At 47.0% G+C, this 15193-nt stretch overlaps 1 protein-coding gene across 1 annotated transcript in view; it reads right to left on the bottom strand.

Moving 5' to 3' along the window:
• Nucleotides 1-7594, bottom strand: part of FGF16 (fibroblast growth factor 16) — a 40925-nt gene extending 33331 nt beyond the window's left edge. The window contains exon 1 of the mRNA XM_030209848.1: nucleotides 7321-7594. Within this exon, the coding sequence (XP_030065708.1) occupies nucleotides 7321-7594 (274 nt within the window). The remainder of the gene's footprint in view (nucleotides 1-7320) is intronic.
• Nucleotides 7595-15193: the final 7599 nt, after the last annotated feature.

Genomic DNA, 15193 nt, shown 5'->3' with positions numbered 1-15193 from the left:
TTTTTGTGTATACCTTACCTTGATTTGTATCTATCTTGTCTCCTCTCAACCATCTCTTCTCCAGACTGAAAGGTCCTGCTCTCATTAGCCTTTCTCGATTGCGGTTTTGAATGTTTGCTGGCAATTTCTGTAATTTATATATCACCCCTTACACACGTAAGTGTTGGATTTCACAAAGCTGAACATTTAAGAGAAGCTAAATAAGACGTGAAGCTATCAAATCACAGATTTTAGCATTTTTTAGATGGTTTTAAATGCTGGAGAAGTTAACCCAATCACCTTCCCTATATTCCTCCAAATCCCAGGTTGAACTGAGTATTTAGCTGATACATGTGCTCTGGAACAGGTATCAATGCTGTTGTTTTTCTTGTCAGTGGGTCCAAAACCCGGTCCTGGAGGCACCTCAGATATCAAAAAACACAGAGGTGGAAGAACGCCAGATCCAAAAAGACCAGTCCTGAAGCCACGGTAGTAAGAGCACCAAAATAAAAGGTTTTGTGGTGCTCTTACTACCTTGGCGTCAGGCGTTCTTCCACCTTCGTGTGTTTTGATATCTTTGCCTCGTTTGTGGAAGTATTGGACCCCTTTCTTTTTTGACTAACCTTGAGGCACCTCGGCCATTGTCTCCGCTGCATGCAAATCTCGCTCATGAATATTCATTGTGGATATCCTGCAAACCTGACTGACTGGGGTGCCTCCAGGACCGGGTTTGGGACCCACTGGTGTGTGTCCTTTGCATTCTTCTCAGGTCTGCCCACACCATGCCCAGAACACGCCCCTTTGAAACCTGCCGACATTCACTGTTTAGGTGCCCTGAGCCATTCCACCTGGAAATAAGCTCCACAGTTTTTGTTCCTCCACAAAATGCCTGGTAATGGAAGGAGTTGGTGATGAGTTTTGTATGTTAACACAGGAAAACATCCTAGGCCAGGTCAGCAAGCCATTTCAGAGATTATCTTTAGCCAAAGTGCTGTGGATTTCTTTTACCCTCCTTTTACAAAGCTGCAGAGCAATAGGGACAAAGTCCATTCACTTGAATGGGCTGTGTCAGAATTACCACACCGGCAAGGGGGGGGGGGGGGGGGTGTTAATTTGTTCATTTTATATATTTATTGATTTTTCCCAGACTAGCCCCACAAAGCAAGAATGCCATCATTTCTGAAATAAATTTATGTAGTGTGTGTATCTGCCTGGAGAAGGATGAGGGTTGATAGTCAAAACTGACGGAATCAACACGAACGTACCTAAATCTCCACTACCCAAGCTGCAAAGGACTCAAATACAAATCAACTTACGCATCCAGTTTCTCCTACATCAGCACACATCTGTGGAACGCACTACCAAAAAGCCTTGAAAACTAGGTACGACCACTTACACTTCAGGAAATCACTAAAAACTCACCTGTTTAAAAAGGCATACCCTACCGATCCAACATAAATGCCTGATCTCCGCTACACAACAACACTAACGTTCGTAATGGATATTACACAACTCTTCCGTTGGACGATTCCTTTATGTGGTCCTACCACTTGAACCTTATCCTACCACAACATCACTTTGTATTTGTTCTCACCGGAGTCTGCAAACGCCTCTCTGGTACTATGTAAGCCACATTGAGCCTACAAATAGGTGGGAAAATGTGGGATATAAATGTAATTAATAAATAAATAAATAAATAAACAAACTGTACAGTTTGGTGCAGAAATGCCTGGATATTTTTGGACTAAAAGAAAAATATGTCCTCTGACCAGGGTAAATGCTTTTGGGGTTTTTTTTTAAAGTGTCCTCCTTTGTCCAACATATTTTGACAGAATTATTCTGAGAGGAGAGTGGTGGTCAGCTCATTATCATGATTGTTGAGTTTAATTATCAAGGGATCCTTTTACAAAGGAGTGCTGAAAATGGCTTGTGGTAGACTAGGAGCAGGTTTTGGGCGCGCGCCGATCCATTTTTTTAGCGCACCTGTAAAAAAAAGGCCTTTTTGACATTTTTGCCGAAAATGGACATGGGGCAAAATAAAAAGTGCCGTGCGTCCATTTGGGGTCTGAGACCTTACCGCCAGCCATTGACCTAGCGGTAAAGACTCATGCGGTAACCGGGCGGTAATGACCTACGCGCGCCAGAAAAGAAAAAATATTTTTCAGACGCGCGTATCAGGTGCACGCCAAAAATGAAATTACTGCACGTGGTAGTCGGGCGGTAACTCCATTTTGGCAGGCATTGGGCCCACGTAGACGCTTACGCGGCTTAGTAAGACGGATCCCAAATCTTGAGTGGAATGGGAATAAGGTGGCCTATGGACCTGAAATTTATTTGGAAGGGGAGTGAGGCTGAAGGCTTGCCTAGGGTGGATGCCTAATGCTCTGTAACCAACGCTGCTTATAATAACGGCTTGCTTTTTTTTTCTACCTTTGCCTGCAGAACATAAGAATGTACCAGCATAATAGAAATCCGACCAGTACCACAGGGCTTCAAATGCTTTTGGCTACTGAATCCAGCTAATGTTTCTACCCTGCCATTACACCATCGCCTAGAGCCTTGGCTGGGGTTCATCTTGATCCAGCTCTTTCTGAACGTCAGGATCAGATCCAAACTCTCTGGAGCTGCAGTCTTCAATTACTAGAAATAACTCTGTTTTGCACAGCGTTCAAGAAAATGTTGAAAGAGAAATCAAGGCTGCTTATATTTCACATGTGGTTAATGACTGCTAAAACCCTTGTACAAGACCAGCCTTCCAAGTTAAGGAAAACAGCTAGCACTGTTTCTTGCTTCTTGACACTTAAAAGTAAAAATATATTTTGATAAGCATGTGCTACTGTGCTTAAATATATGGCAGTTTTCTGAATGTGAAAACTCACAAAATGAAACAAGGTCAATGCAAGGGAATGATATGCCCTGGGCAGCCTTCAGCCTCCCCACAATGAACTTTTAATGCCCCCTGCAATAGTCATGATCGCCCCCGAACACTACCCTTCCCAGAATAAATGGGTTATCTAAAAATTGCCCATCCACCCTGCTGGTAGAAGTAGTGGCTGGTTCTTTGAGTTTGTCTGGCCATCAGGATCCATTCCTTTGCTTTGACTGCAGCTGCTCTTTGATGGCTCCCAAAAGCTGCTGCTCTAGGCCAATGCTTAGTTCTGCCTAATGGGTGAGCCAACCCCGTGGTTGAAAAGGATATACCTTATTAGTAGATTAAGAATAGAGTACTGCAGTGGAAGATGTTTATTAATTAAAGCTCCAAAAATATTTACTTACCCCGAAATTCTATAGATTGCGCAAAAATTGAAGTGTATTCTACAATAATGCGTGTAACTTAATTGGTTTACTAGCTAATCAACGCTGTTAATTGGATGTTAACAAGCAATTAGCACTACTTGTCATTAATTATGATTTACACGCACAACTCTCTAATTGTATTCTGTAACGTGATGTGCAGAAATTGCAAGTCGCATAGTTGAAAAGGGGGCGTGGTTATGGGTGCGGAATGGACGGCTCACGAGCGTTTCAGAAATCTATGCGCATTATTATAGAATACACCCATCCCGCATCTAATTTAGGCGTCGGGATTTTGTCCAAGCAAAACATGGTCTGTGTGGAGAGGCACTCAGTGTATTCTATATACCGCATGGAAATTTAAGCCAATTCTATAAAATTTAGGCGTATTCATATTTTATTAGCATGCGGATTTTTCAGGCAGCATGTATAGAATCTAGTCTTTAATGTGTATAAAAATTTGCATTTGTACTGAGCCTTTTAATCAAACAGGATTATAATTCATGTAATCATCGTTGCATGTGTATCTACCACTTGGACTAAAATTTTCCAAAGTCCAAAGCAAAAGGGCCAGGAGGTAATGAGCGACACAGGGAGATACAGGTCCCTCCTAATGCATTAACCTTTCCCCACTGATACCTAATGGGACAAAAAGCCTTAGGGGGTCCTTTTATTAAGCTGAAATAGAAATTGGCCTCAGAGAGCTCTTACATGGGTTTTTCCTGGGCACTAAGGTCATGTGGTAATGTTGCCATTAAAAGCAATTACTGTGTGACCATCTACCTACCACCACCCATTTTGAAGGTGGTAAGGGCTCAAGCAGGAGCGGTCCGACCATTAGGCCACCTGAGGCGGGGCCTCGGGTGGCACTCTTCAGGAGTGGCGTCTTGGGGACCGGCATTTTACCTTGTCACGTTTCAAACCCATACGCTGCCCTGCCACCAGCACCCGCCTCTTCCCTTAAAATCTGTTTTACTGTTCTTGGATCTTGCCAGGTACTTGTGACCTGGACTGGTCACTGTTGGAAACAGGATGCTGGGCTTGATGGACCTTCGGTCTGTCCCAGTATGGCAACACTTATGTACTTGGGATTCTGAATGGAATCTTGCTACTCTTTGAAATTCTGCATGGAATCTTCTTATTCTTTAGAATTCTAGAATCTTGTTACTCTTTGGGGTTCTACATGGAATGCTGCTACTATTTGAGTTTCTGCCAGGTACTTGTTACCTGGACTGGTCACTGTTGGAAACAGGATACCGGGCTTGACGGACCTTCGGTCTGTCCCAGAATGGTAACGCTTATGTTCTTATGACTAACTTTTGCAGTGACCCTTATCAGGTCAAGCTGCCAATTTAGCAGTACAGCGAGTTGTGTTCAGGTACAGTAAACCACATCTCCTGGCATTTCCACTGACTGACAATACATCCGACCCCATTTAAAGACTGTTAGGGACCCTGATGCGCGGTTTAAGAGTTCCTTAATTCCTGGATACAGTCTGCACTGCCTCTTCTCGCATGCATCATTTCACCTTTGTTTTTTTCTTTCGGTTAAACAGAAGCCTCACAAAAATGAGCCAGGAAAACTGATTTAAATCAGCTGCAGGCAGGATTATATATTTTTTTTCATTCTGCCCCTAGAAGTGACAGGGCTGCAAACCACATGCTCTTGATTAAAACAAGTGCGGCTGAAGCTGGCTCATCAGCTCTTGGGCCACGTTGTTAGCCTGAAGCCTCTACAGACACCTGCAGCACTGGCCAAACTGGCGTCCAAATGGCTTCTCTGCCTGTATTTTTCAGGCGTTGCATAAAGTTTGGCAGCAGCTTTTTGCACTCTGTAGGGCTGATCCGTTCATACCATTGCCCTGTCAGATGCATGCTCTGTACTACAGGTGCCAAACACAATACAAATGATCTCTCACTAGACACCATGAAAGGGGTTTGCTCAGTTTTGGGGGTGCTCAGCTCCCACTGGCACCCACACAGCTGGCTCCTCTGCTCACGGAGGATTACAGTCCCAAGGTATTTCCTCAGGGAGGGGGTGAGGCAGCTGATCTGGAAAAGAGCAAAATCCCTCTCCAGCCTCCTGGGTTTTTTTTTGCCATCATTAGGGCAATTCCTTTACCTAATGCCTCTGGTGCACCTGCAGGCGATACTTGTAAAGCAGGACTTTGAAACCACGACCGAGTCTGCCTGGAAATTCTAAGTAACCCCCACGCGCGCAATTATTTCCATTTCCAGTAGCAGTCAGGGGCATGCGATGAAACTACAGTGTAGTAAATTTAAAACAAATCGGAGAAAAGTTTTCTTCACCCAATGCGTAATTAAACTCTGGAATTCATTGCCAGAGAACGTGGTGAAGGCGGTTAGCTTGGCAGAGTTTTAAAAGGGGTTAGACGGTTTCCTAAAGGACAAGTCCATAAACCACTACTAAATGGACTTGGGAAGAATCCACAATTCCAGGAATAACATGTATAGAATGTTGGTACATTTGGGAAGCTCGCCAGGTGCCCTTGGCCTGGATTGGCCGCTGTCATGGACAGGATGCTGGGCTCGATGGACCCTTGGTCTTTTCCCAGTGTGGCATTACTTATGCACTTGGCTCACTTTTATTATATAGAGCAGTGATTTAACCTATTGTGATGTCATAGTGGCTCATTCCACCAATAAGAGCCAACCTCATTAGTGATGTCACAATGGCTTGATTGTATAGAATGTTTGTACGTTTGGGAAGCTCACCAGGTGCCCTTGGCCTGGATTGGCCGCTGTCGTGGACAGGATGCTGGGCTCGATGGACCCTTGGTCTTTTCCCAGTGTGGCATTACTTATGTACTTATGTCCTCTACTTGTCTCACTTTTATTACATAGAGCAGTGATTTAACCTATTGTGATGTCATAGTGGCTCATTCCACCAATAAGAGCCAACCTCATTAGTGATGTCACAATGGCTTGATTGTATAGAATGTTTGTACGTTTGGGAAGCTCACCAGGTGCCCTTGGCCTGGATTGGCTGCTGTTGTGGACAGGATGCTGGGGTCGATGGACCCTTGGTCTTTTCCCAGTGTGGCATTACTTATGTACTTAATTTTTGTAAGAAGTACAGGCTGCTTTGTAAAGAAAAAAAAATGGGCAGCTTTCTCTCTTCTTTTCCACAGAGGAAAAACACCTGTTCCTGGGGTGGGAGAAGAAGTGGAGCGCTGAGGCGCTAGGCACTAACTTACAAAAAGAAAGAAAAATAAGACCAGACCTGCAAATGTCAAATCAGAGAAGTTATGAGAGGAAAAAAAGAAGAAAACACCCAGGATACGACCTAGGTCCAAGACTAAAGGGAGCCCGGATCTTCCTCTACCAATTGAATTAAAAACCGTGCCACTTTCTCCAGCGCATCCAGTCGTGGGTTCTCACCGGGGGAAGCGCCTTTTCTCTCCACTCCCCCCCCCCCCCCTTCACCTTCCCCGGATTTTATAATGATTATGTCTGTAACAATTTCGATCCTTTTTTAACATATATATTGCATCACATTTTTCTTTAGTAGTTCCCCTCCCCTCCTTGAGCAAATTTTGATTTGAACATCCATCGGAGCAAACGTGTGCAGGCACGAATAAGGAAGTCGCTTTGCGCGCGCATTAACTATTTTTTCTGCTTCTCGCCCTAAAGCGACCCCTCCGGGGCTAATCTCTCTTTGGGGGGTACCACAGTTTTGCATCTAGAAATTTAAAATCGCAGTCTATGTGATTTCAGAAACCAGAGATACAGGACAGCACATCAGCAAAGAACCCAAACACGACCCTGCTGTTTTAGTGAAATACTTCATTTTCACCCATATAATTAGCCAAATGAAAATCCCGCAGCCCGAATATTGATCATTTATTGTGTCCAAAGAGACGTCGTTTGCACTGAGTTTAGCGCTCGATATGGTTTTGGAAAGTTGCTTGCTACAGGAATTATTCACCTGGCTAGAGAAATGTAAAGGGGGGGGGGGGGTGAGGGAGGGGGCTGCAGATTCTCAGACTTGCAGTTTTCAAGAGAATAAAAGGAGCATAAGTCTTACCAAACCTGCTGTGATCCTGTCTGGTGCCATGCACCGTGCCATTAGGAAAGATTTCTAGATGAAACCCTGTCCTGCAGTAGAGCTGCCTCTGTCGCAGAATACCTTTCAGGTGGGCAAAATCCGTGGGAGACCCTCTTTGCAGCCGTCCTTCGATCTGCCCCAACCTCTCGTTCAAAAATCCAGGAGAATCGGCTAAAGGCACATTCCCAAGAGCGGAGGAAAATCCGTGCAAATCCATATCCAGAGATCCCAGGAAGCCCCCAATCTCAGCCATGGCAGGAGAAAAAGGGGAGGGGGTGGGTGGGTTTATGTTGTGTGTACGTGTGCGCGAACAGAAAACTGCAGGTTTTCGGTCCTTTGGGCAAAAATCAAACTGTAAGAGCCCCTTCTGTCGCTGCTCAGCTGCATTCACGCAATCTGCGCGCCTTAGCGTGGGAGCTGACCGCAAAGTGCGCTCACCGTGCTTTAACCGCGTAGGTTTCCCTGTGCGTTCATCCTCTTTTGCTTCTCTCCACTCCTCCTCCACCTAGCAGATGAAACCTGTTCTTTATATAGATACCCACTCCCCTTGCTTAGACATAGTGGATATTTAAATACAAGCCACACCTCGCTGGCATCCCCTTAGCTATTTCTCTTTCCTCCCCCCCCCCCCCACCCCAATCATTTTGTGAGTGGCAGAGAAATAAAGAAAAACAAAAACCCTTCCTCTTTGATTATGTAAAAATGGTACTGAAGCGATAAAGATTGCCTGGCAGGTTCTTGTACGCTTCTGCTGAAACCAGAGTACTACTGAGTGCATGGACCTGTACCTTTGAGCTGTCAAAACCCAGGGCTCTAATGCTAACCCCCCCCCCCCCCCCCCCACCCCCGCTAGCTGTTTTGGGTCATTTGAGGGACAGGATCCGTTTACGCGTTTAAAGTGATGCAAAGTTAGTTACGCGAACCTCCGCGCCCAGAAGCAGGTGTTTTCCACGGGATAAAAACATTTTAAGTAACTCGTGTTCTAATCTCTGTGCATGTGTGTGTGTGTTTTTACTAGACTTAAAAAAAAAAAGATTGGGCGGTTGGAGGAGGGAAGAGATAATATTTAGGGCACGGTAGGCACGTTTGTTGCTGAAAACGTTAAACAAAATCCGAGGGTAATCTTTTTGAAAAACGATCCTGCAGAGGTTATGAGGCTGTTTTTACAAGCCACTTGAGAGAAGGATCTGTGTTGGGGAGGGGGGGGGGGGGCTCTGAAGTCTGCTGTGGGCTCTTTTCCCACCTTCTTCATGCTGGAAACAGGTGTTTCCTAGCACTTTGCCCTGTGACACTGTAGCTGTAACAGCAGCTGCTGGGTAACTGCGAAAAGAAAGCAAAATAAAGCAAATAGTTACTAGCCCAAAAAGGCAGGGGGAGGGGGGGAAATCTGGAGTTGCTGGAGCCTCAAAGTCTCAAGTTCACACTGCCAAGGGGGCCTCCCGTGACCCCCCAGTCCCTGGAAGACACAACAAGCTGCGCTGTCCCCTGCTGTGCTGCAGTTCTTTGGTCACTAGGTGGCGCTGCAACGGCAGGCTCGGCCTCAAGGGCTGCGGAGAGCCCGGGTTGCTCTGCGCTATGCTGCGCTTCCCCGGAGTTGCAGTGCCAGCAGGTGTCTGTCTCTTCTTCGGAATTAACCCCTTTCCTCCCCCGTGAGACCAGGGGAAGATCTACATTCACCCTCAAAACCAGGGCCAAGAATTAAAAACCGAAATCTTATCACTTGACTGATTAACCTCTTTGCTAGCAATGAACAAACACTAATACTTGAATCCTTACGTCGAATATGATCTCTTTAGTCGATGACCTAATGTATGTTACAATCCGAGTTATTATTCAGAATCCTTCATGCAATACCATAATGTATTCTTCTTTACCATGTATGTATGCACATGAGATATATATACACCATGATCTATTCCATGTATGTCACGTTCCATGTAACCATGGATGTATGCACCTTAACACAATACCGTTTGTAATTCCGCTACCCGGAAATGGCAACCGCCATTACGGCAAATGTAAGCCACATTGAGCCTGCAAATTGGTGGGAAAATGTGGGATACAAATGCTACAAATAAATAAATAAAAAGCAAAAATGAGACATTTCAGGCCAGGGTCATCTTCCTAAACAGGAATCCGAGCAGCCTTATGAGTAAACCAGAAACAGGAATGCCTGCGACAGGCAGGGTACCTTTCCCTCCTCCCCAGGGGCGTAGCCATAGCCAGACAACAGATTTTGGGTGGGCATGAAGAGTTCTCCCCCACCCCCACCACCACCACCAAAGAATATCTTAGCTGGCAGGAAAACGCTTCTTTCCACCTTGGCAGTCTGCAGCAGGCATGCACTGAAAACTGAGCATGTGCAGGTACTGGTATTTTGGGGAGTAGCGTTTTCGTTACCATCAGGGGGAAGTCTTCAGCTGGCGGAGCTTGGGATCCCCACCGGCTACCGTTAAACGTGTGCTACTGTTGGGTGGGCCTGAGCCCTAAGTGGGTGGGCCCCGGCCCACCCAGGCCCACCTGTGGCTATGTTACTGCTCCTCCCCAGACCCTACTTTTTTTTAAAACAAAACTAGCACAGTGTGTAGTGCCCTGTTCACACCATATTGTCGTTCCCCTGATCTCTTTCATATCTATACATATGCAGAGATGCAGTGGCGTAGGAAGGGGGGCGGCTCCCAGCGACATGCACTCGGGGGCGGTTCGGCCCTCCCGCCCATCCCTCACCGCTTTCCCTCGTAAGTACGCGTTCCTGGGGGGTGCGCTCCGGAGGGGGGAGGGTGCGCCGTGCTGCACCCAGGGGGGGGGGGGTGCGTAGCGGTGACCCACCCCGGGTGTCAGCTGCCCTCACTACGGCACTGCAGAGATGCCAAGTGGAGATTTTTGGGCTGTCCTGGCTTTCAACTTACATCCCAAAGTAGAATTTGTAGTACCTGATCCTGTCCATTTAAATCAGTGCTGAAAGTCCCATGATACACCTGGATGGGGTAGTTATAAATCCAGGACTGTCCCAAACATCTCCAGCCTGGAACTGGGTAACTCGGCATCTCTGCATATGTACAGACCCCGCAGGGGTTATATCCCTCCTCCCCAGGGCCCAGACTGAAAAAATTTCTATGGGCAATGCTGTTTGGGGAAGTTTGGATAAATCGGTTGTTCTCTGTGGAGAAATCACATACCACTTTCTGATTTATAAGAGAAGTGAAAGGTGTCTTAGAGCAGGTGTCACGGGACAAATTCAAATTTGTTGTCCTAGAAAGGAAGGAGTGGTGGCCTGCAGGGAGCAGAGAAAGTGCCTCCGTTCCCTTCCCTGGAAGAGCATTACCACCCCTCTCTCCCCCAACCAGATGGAGCACTGGCACACACATTTCTAGACCAGAAGGAGCAGGTCACCCTTCTCTTCCCCCCCCCCCCCCCCCATACACCAAATGAAGCATTCCAGTCTTCCACCCTGAACTGGAGTGAAAACTGCCCTGCATAGGAGCCAACTTTAACACTCGGATCCGGGACCTGTTCGGCAGGACACCTACCAAAACCCCCTCCCCCTTTTCCCATCTCCCCCACCTACCTTCCCCTTACAATACCTTCATCAATAAAACTCACATACACTTCAACTTGGGATAACAGTAGGCCACAGCTTAATTTATTAACAACTCAAACATATCCCAACTGGGAGTACATACCCCTCCCCCTCACCGAGCTACAGCTGGCAAAATGGTAACAACATACAAAACCCCGCCCCCCCCAATCCGCCGCTCGCCATGTCAGCAAAGCAGCACATCAGCTTCCGGTGGTTGCCGCCAATCTTCCTGTTCCGTCTCCACCATGACAGCAAGAGCCCCAGCCCCGTGTGGACCTCCACACCTTTAATCAGGGTCACCCAACCCGTCTTTGAATGACCTGGCTCAGCCCCCATCAGCCCTTGCTCCTGTTCCTCAGGTTTTCTCCCGCTGCGACACCTTAACACTCGCCATCTGAAAAGAGAAGACTGTAACACATGTCACTTCATCCACAGAGGAACAAATCATGGGCGGGAGGGAGGGAGGGAAAGCCGCCTCCGAGGAACAGGAATGCCCTGATCCTCGGAGGGTGGCAACCTAATAATGAACATCCTTGTCCTGCCTTTACCCACCTCTCCCGGCCAATCCTTCTGCCCGATGGGTTCAGAGGCAAGCCCCTGCCATTACCCTGTCCAATCACAGATGAAAAAAAGCCCGCCGGACCTACAGGGCCTGCCCCCTCCCAGAATTCTCTCCTGCCCAAGCCTGCTCGAACGGCCCAGCCCTCGTTTAATCGGGCCCGTCGAGACTGGCTCTTGGGCTTGTCTTTTCTAAACAACTGGGGGCTAAACTCAACACAAATTAAACCTCCCTGGACACAGTGATAGGGTTTGCTCAATATTGAGGGCATTGAAACACCCCTTGCACCCACAGAATTGAACTTATGCTGCGACCCTTCCTTTTATTAGAGGGAGCACCATCATACCAATTCCTAAACCAGAGGGACTGCTCCCATCCTTCCCTCACCAAAGGAAGTACCTCTACCTTCTCCAACCTAAGGGACCACTCCGCTCCTTCCTGAACTGCCACTCCCAGAACCAAACAGAGCTCCACCAATCCCTCCCCTGGCCAAAGAGAGCTCCATCATTCCCTCCCTGGACTAAAGAGCTCTACCATTCCCTTCCTGGATTCAAGGGAGATGACCACTCCCTTCTCTCCACTCCTCCCCCACCTCACCGGACTGGCGAACACACCGCCAGACTCTCTCTGGATCAGAAAGAACATTGCCAATGAACTTGAGGGAGCTCGGCTTAGAGGTGGCCTGAAGGGGAGACAGAGGGATTTGGGGCTACTTATTTCAGACATTTTCATTAGTCAGTAGGGGATGAAAAGCAGGGTAGCCAGCAAAAAGCACAGTCATTGGTAGCGCTGGCTCTGATGTTCTTCGTCTTTAAGGAATGAAAGACAGCATCGCCATTCCTTTCTCAGGGCTGGCATGGGGGGGGGGGGGGGGAGATGGGGAGGGCAGGTAGAATAACTGTGAAGGAGTAGCCCAGTGGTTAGTGCAGCAGCCCATGATCCTGGGGAACTGGATTCAGTTCCCACTGGGCAAGTCACTTAACCCTCCATTGCCCCAGGTAAACCACCTTGATTGTAGTTGCAAAAACCACAGAAAAGCAGTATATCAAGTCCCATTCCCATCCCCTTTGTCCCTGATACCATAAGGGGCCTCAAGCCTGCCAGAGCTGAAGGAGACACAGCCTGTTGCAAGATTTGGGACCCCCTTCCAAATTTGTTTTCGACCCTGGACTTCCGCATGTTGAACATTGGCATCGTAAGGTAGCAGATGATGGTAGACTCAGTCAGGCACAGCAGACATAGCGTGACAGCTCTGAAGCATCACGAAAGGTACTTGAATCCGATGGCACCTAGTCTCAGGTCACTTCACTGGCTTCCAATCAGATAACGCATTCAATTCAAGCTTCTCCTTCTTACCTACAAATGCACTCAGTCTGCTGCCCCTCACTACCTCTCTACCCTCATCTCCCCTTACGTTCCCACCCGAAACCTCCGTTCACAGGATAAATCCCTCCTCTCAGTACCCTTCTCCACCACCGCCAACTCCAGGCTCCGCTCATTCTGCCTCGCCTCACCCTATGCTTGGAACAACCTCCCCGAGTCCTTACGCCAAGCCCCCTCCCTGCCCATCTTCAAGTCTTTGCTTAAAGCCCACCTCTTCAATGCTGCATTCGGCACCTAACTCTTACCGTTCAGTAATCCAGACTGCCCCAATTTGACCGCCCCTATCGGACTGACTGTTCACTTGTCTTTTAGATTGTAAGCTCCTTGAGCAGGGACTGTCCCTCTGTGTTAAATTGTACAGTGCTGCGTAACCCTAGTAGCGCTTTAGAAATGTTAAGTAGCAGTAGTAGTAGTAGTATACATGAGGAAAAGGAGGCAGGGAGTGATATGCACCATTGTACTTTGGAGAAATTCTTAGCACATCAGGCAGAACTGATTTAAGAGGATTTCTAGCATTTTATCTAATGCGAGGAATGCCAAGTCATGAATTAAAAAAAACAACAACAAATCTAAAATGAATAATTGTGGAATTTGCTATTAGTTTTCTTTCCAAGCCGTGGGGAGGACAGGAGGATGGGAACTCCAGACTGAAGGGGATAAGTGTGAAGTAACTCCCTGCCACACAAGGAGAGTGGAATGAAATCTGGCTTGCTGGAAACCAAAAAATGCACTGATTTTAGTTCAAGGAGAAAATGCCAGCCGTCTTCCATCTTTTTCTCATGTATGTCAAATCTCACGTGTCTGGGTCTGTGTGGCTGTATTTGCAGGTTTGCATATTTCTGTTTGTGCATCTTCGGCTTAGTAGAAGGACCGGCGTCAATCAGACATGTTTTCAAAGTTTTAATTTTGTTGTTATTTAATCCTTCTGGTGTGGCCAGCCTCCACACAGTTTCCTAATTCCAGGGAGGTTGGGTGGCAGGGTGTTAACTCTCCATATAGTATAGGATTTCAGTCTGAGCAAAGAGGCCAAACTCCTGGGCTCACATCTTACATTTAATCTTAGCTGAAAAAATGTAAACAGGTGGACCAAACCACTTTACTCCTTATGTCGGAAACGATTTCTCTATAATTGATGATCTAACATATGTTTACATTCCAATCTATCACTCAGGAACCTCTATGCAATACCATAATGTATTATTCTTTACCATGTATGTACGCACCTTAAAGCAATACCATTTGTAATTCTGTTAACCGGAAGTGGCAATTGCCACTACGGCAAATGTAAGCCACATTGAGCCTGCAAATTGGTGGGGAAATGTGGGATACAAATGGTACAAATAAATAAATAAATTCTCTTTAGTGGTTGGAACCTACCATGAGCTAATTTGTCTAACTTGAACTTCTATGGAGTTGGTGAATAGTTACCTCAGCCGAAGCGTTATCTTGAGGATAGCGCTGGATTAGTAAAATGACAGGCCACTGACCTCCGGTAATGGTCAACAAAGTCCCCTGATCCATAAACAGTTTTTTCCGTCTTCTGCAGCTGTAGCAAAGTAGGATTTTGATGTGAGCTCTCAACTTCCTCTGCTCCCAAGCGTGAAACCATGCTGCTGGAGTGGAAGCACCTCATAAACCAGGCTGGCAGCACCCACGAAAAAAAGGCTGAGGCCTGCTGCAAGCCCAAAGGACCGAGCCTGCCTTTCCAAAGAAAAGAAACACACGGCATTTCCAGGGTTTTGTGGTTTCTCTGATTAAAACCCCAGCATGTGGCATTGACAGCTGAAAGCTTGAATTGCCCTGTTCCTCATCCAAAACTTAATCCTGCGTCTATGACCGTGTGCACTGTTATGTCTATCCCACTGTACTCCAAGGGAGAGGAAGGCCTGTAGGACAGTTTCTCTGACTGCAGCACTGTACCCGCAGGAAGAAATCGTTGTTGTCCAGAACAGAGGAGCCTAAATGTTGTCTCTGTCTGCAGTGTTGATGGATGGGGAACAGGAGTGCAGAGGAGCTGTCCTTCTACCCAAGAGCCCCGCTGTGCTAACTTGAAGGGAGAAATGGAGCAGGGTCTGCAGACAGTCACCTTGGCAGCAAGGGAGCTTGGCATTTTTAGGACAGCAGCACAATTTAGCCAAATTCTGGAGCAGTGTTCTAGGAGTGCACCTAGAATTAAGGCATGGGTTTTTTTTTTCAAATTTGTTTTTAACAACTGCAGGTTTTACATAAGTATTGCCACACTGGGACAGACCAAAGGTCCATCAAGCCCAGCATCCTGTTTCCAACAGTGGCCAATCCAGGTCACAAGTGACTGACAGAAACCCAAAGAG

Source organism: Microcaecilia unicolor, chromosome 7 (genome assembly GCF_901765095.1).
Source record: "Microcaecilia unicolor chromosome 7, aMicUni1.1, whole genome shotgun sequence".
Lineage (NCBI taxonomy): Eukaryota > Metazoa > Chordata > Amphibia > Gymnophiona > Siphonopidae > Microcaecilia > Microcaecilia unicolor.
The sequence above is the reverse complement of the archived record's forward strand: the minus strand, read 5'-3'. Positions and strand labels throughout refer to the sequence as shown.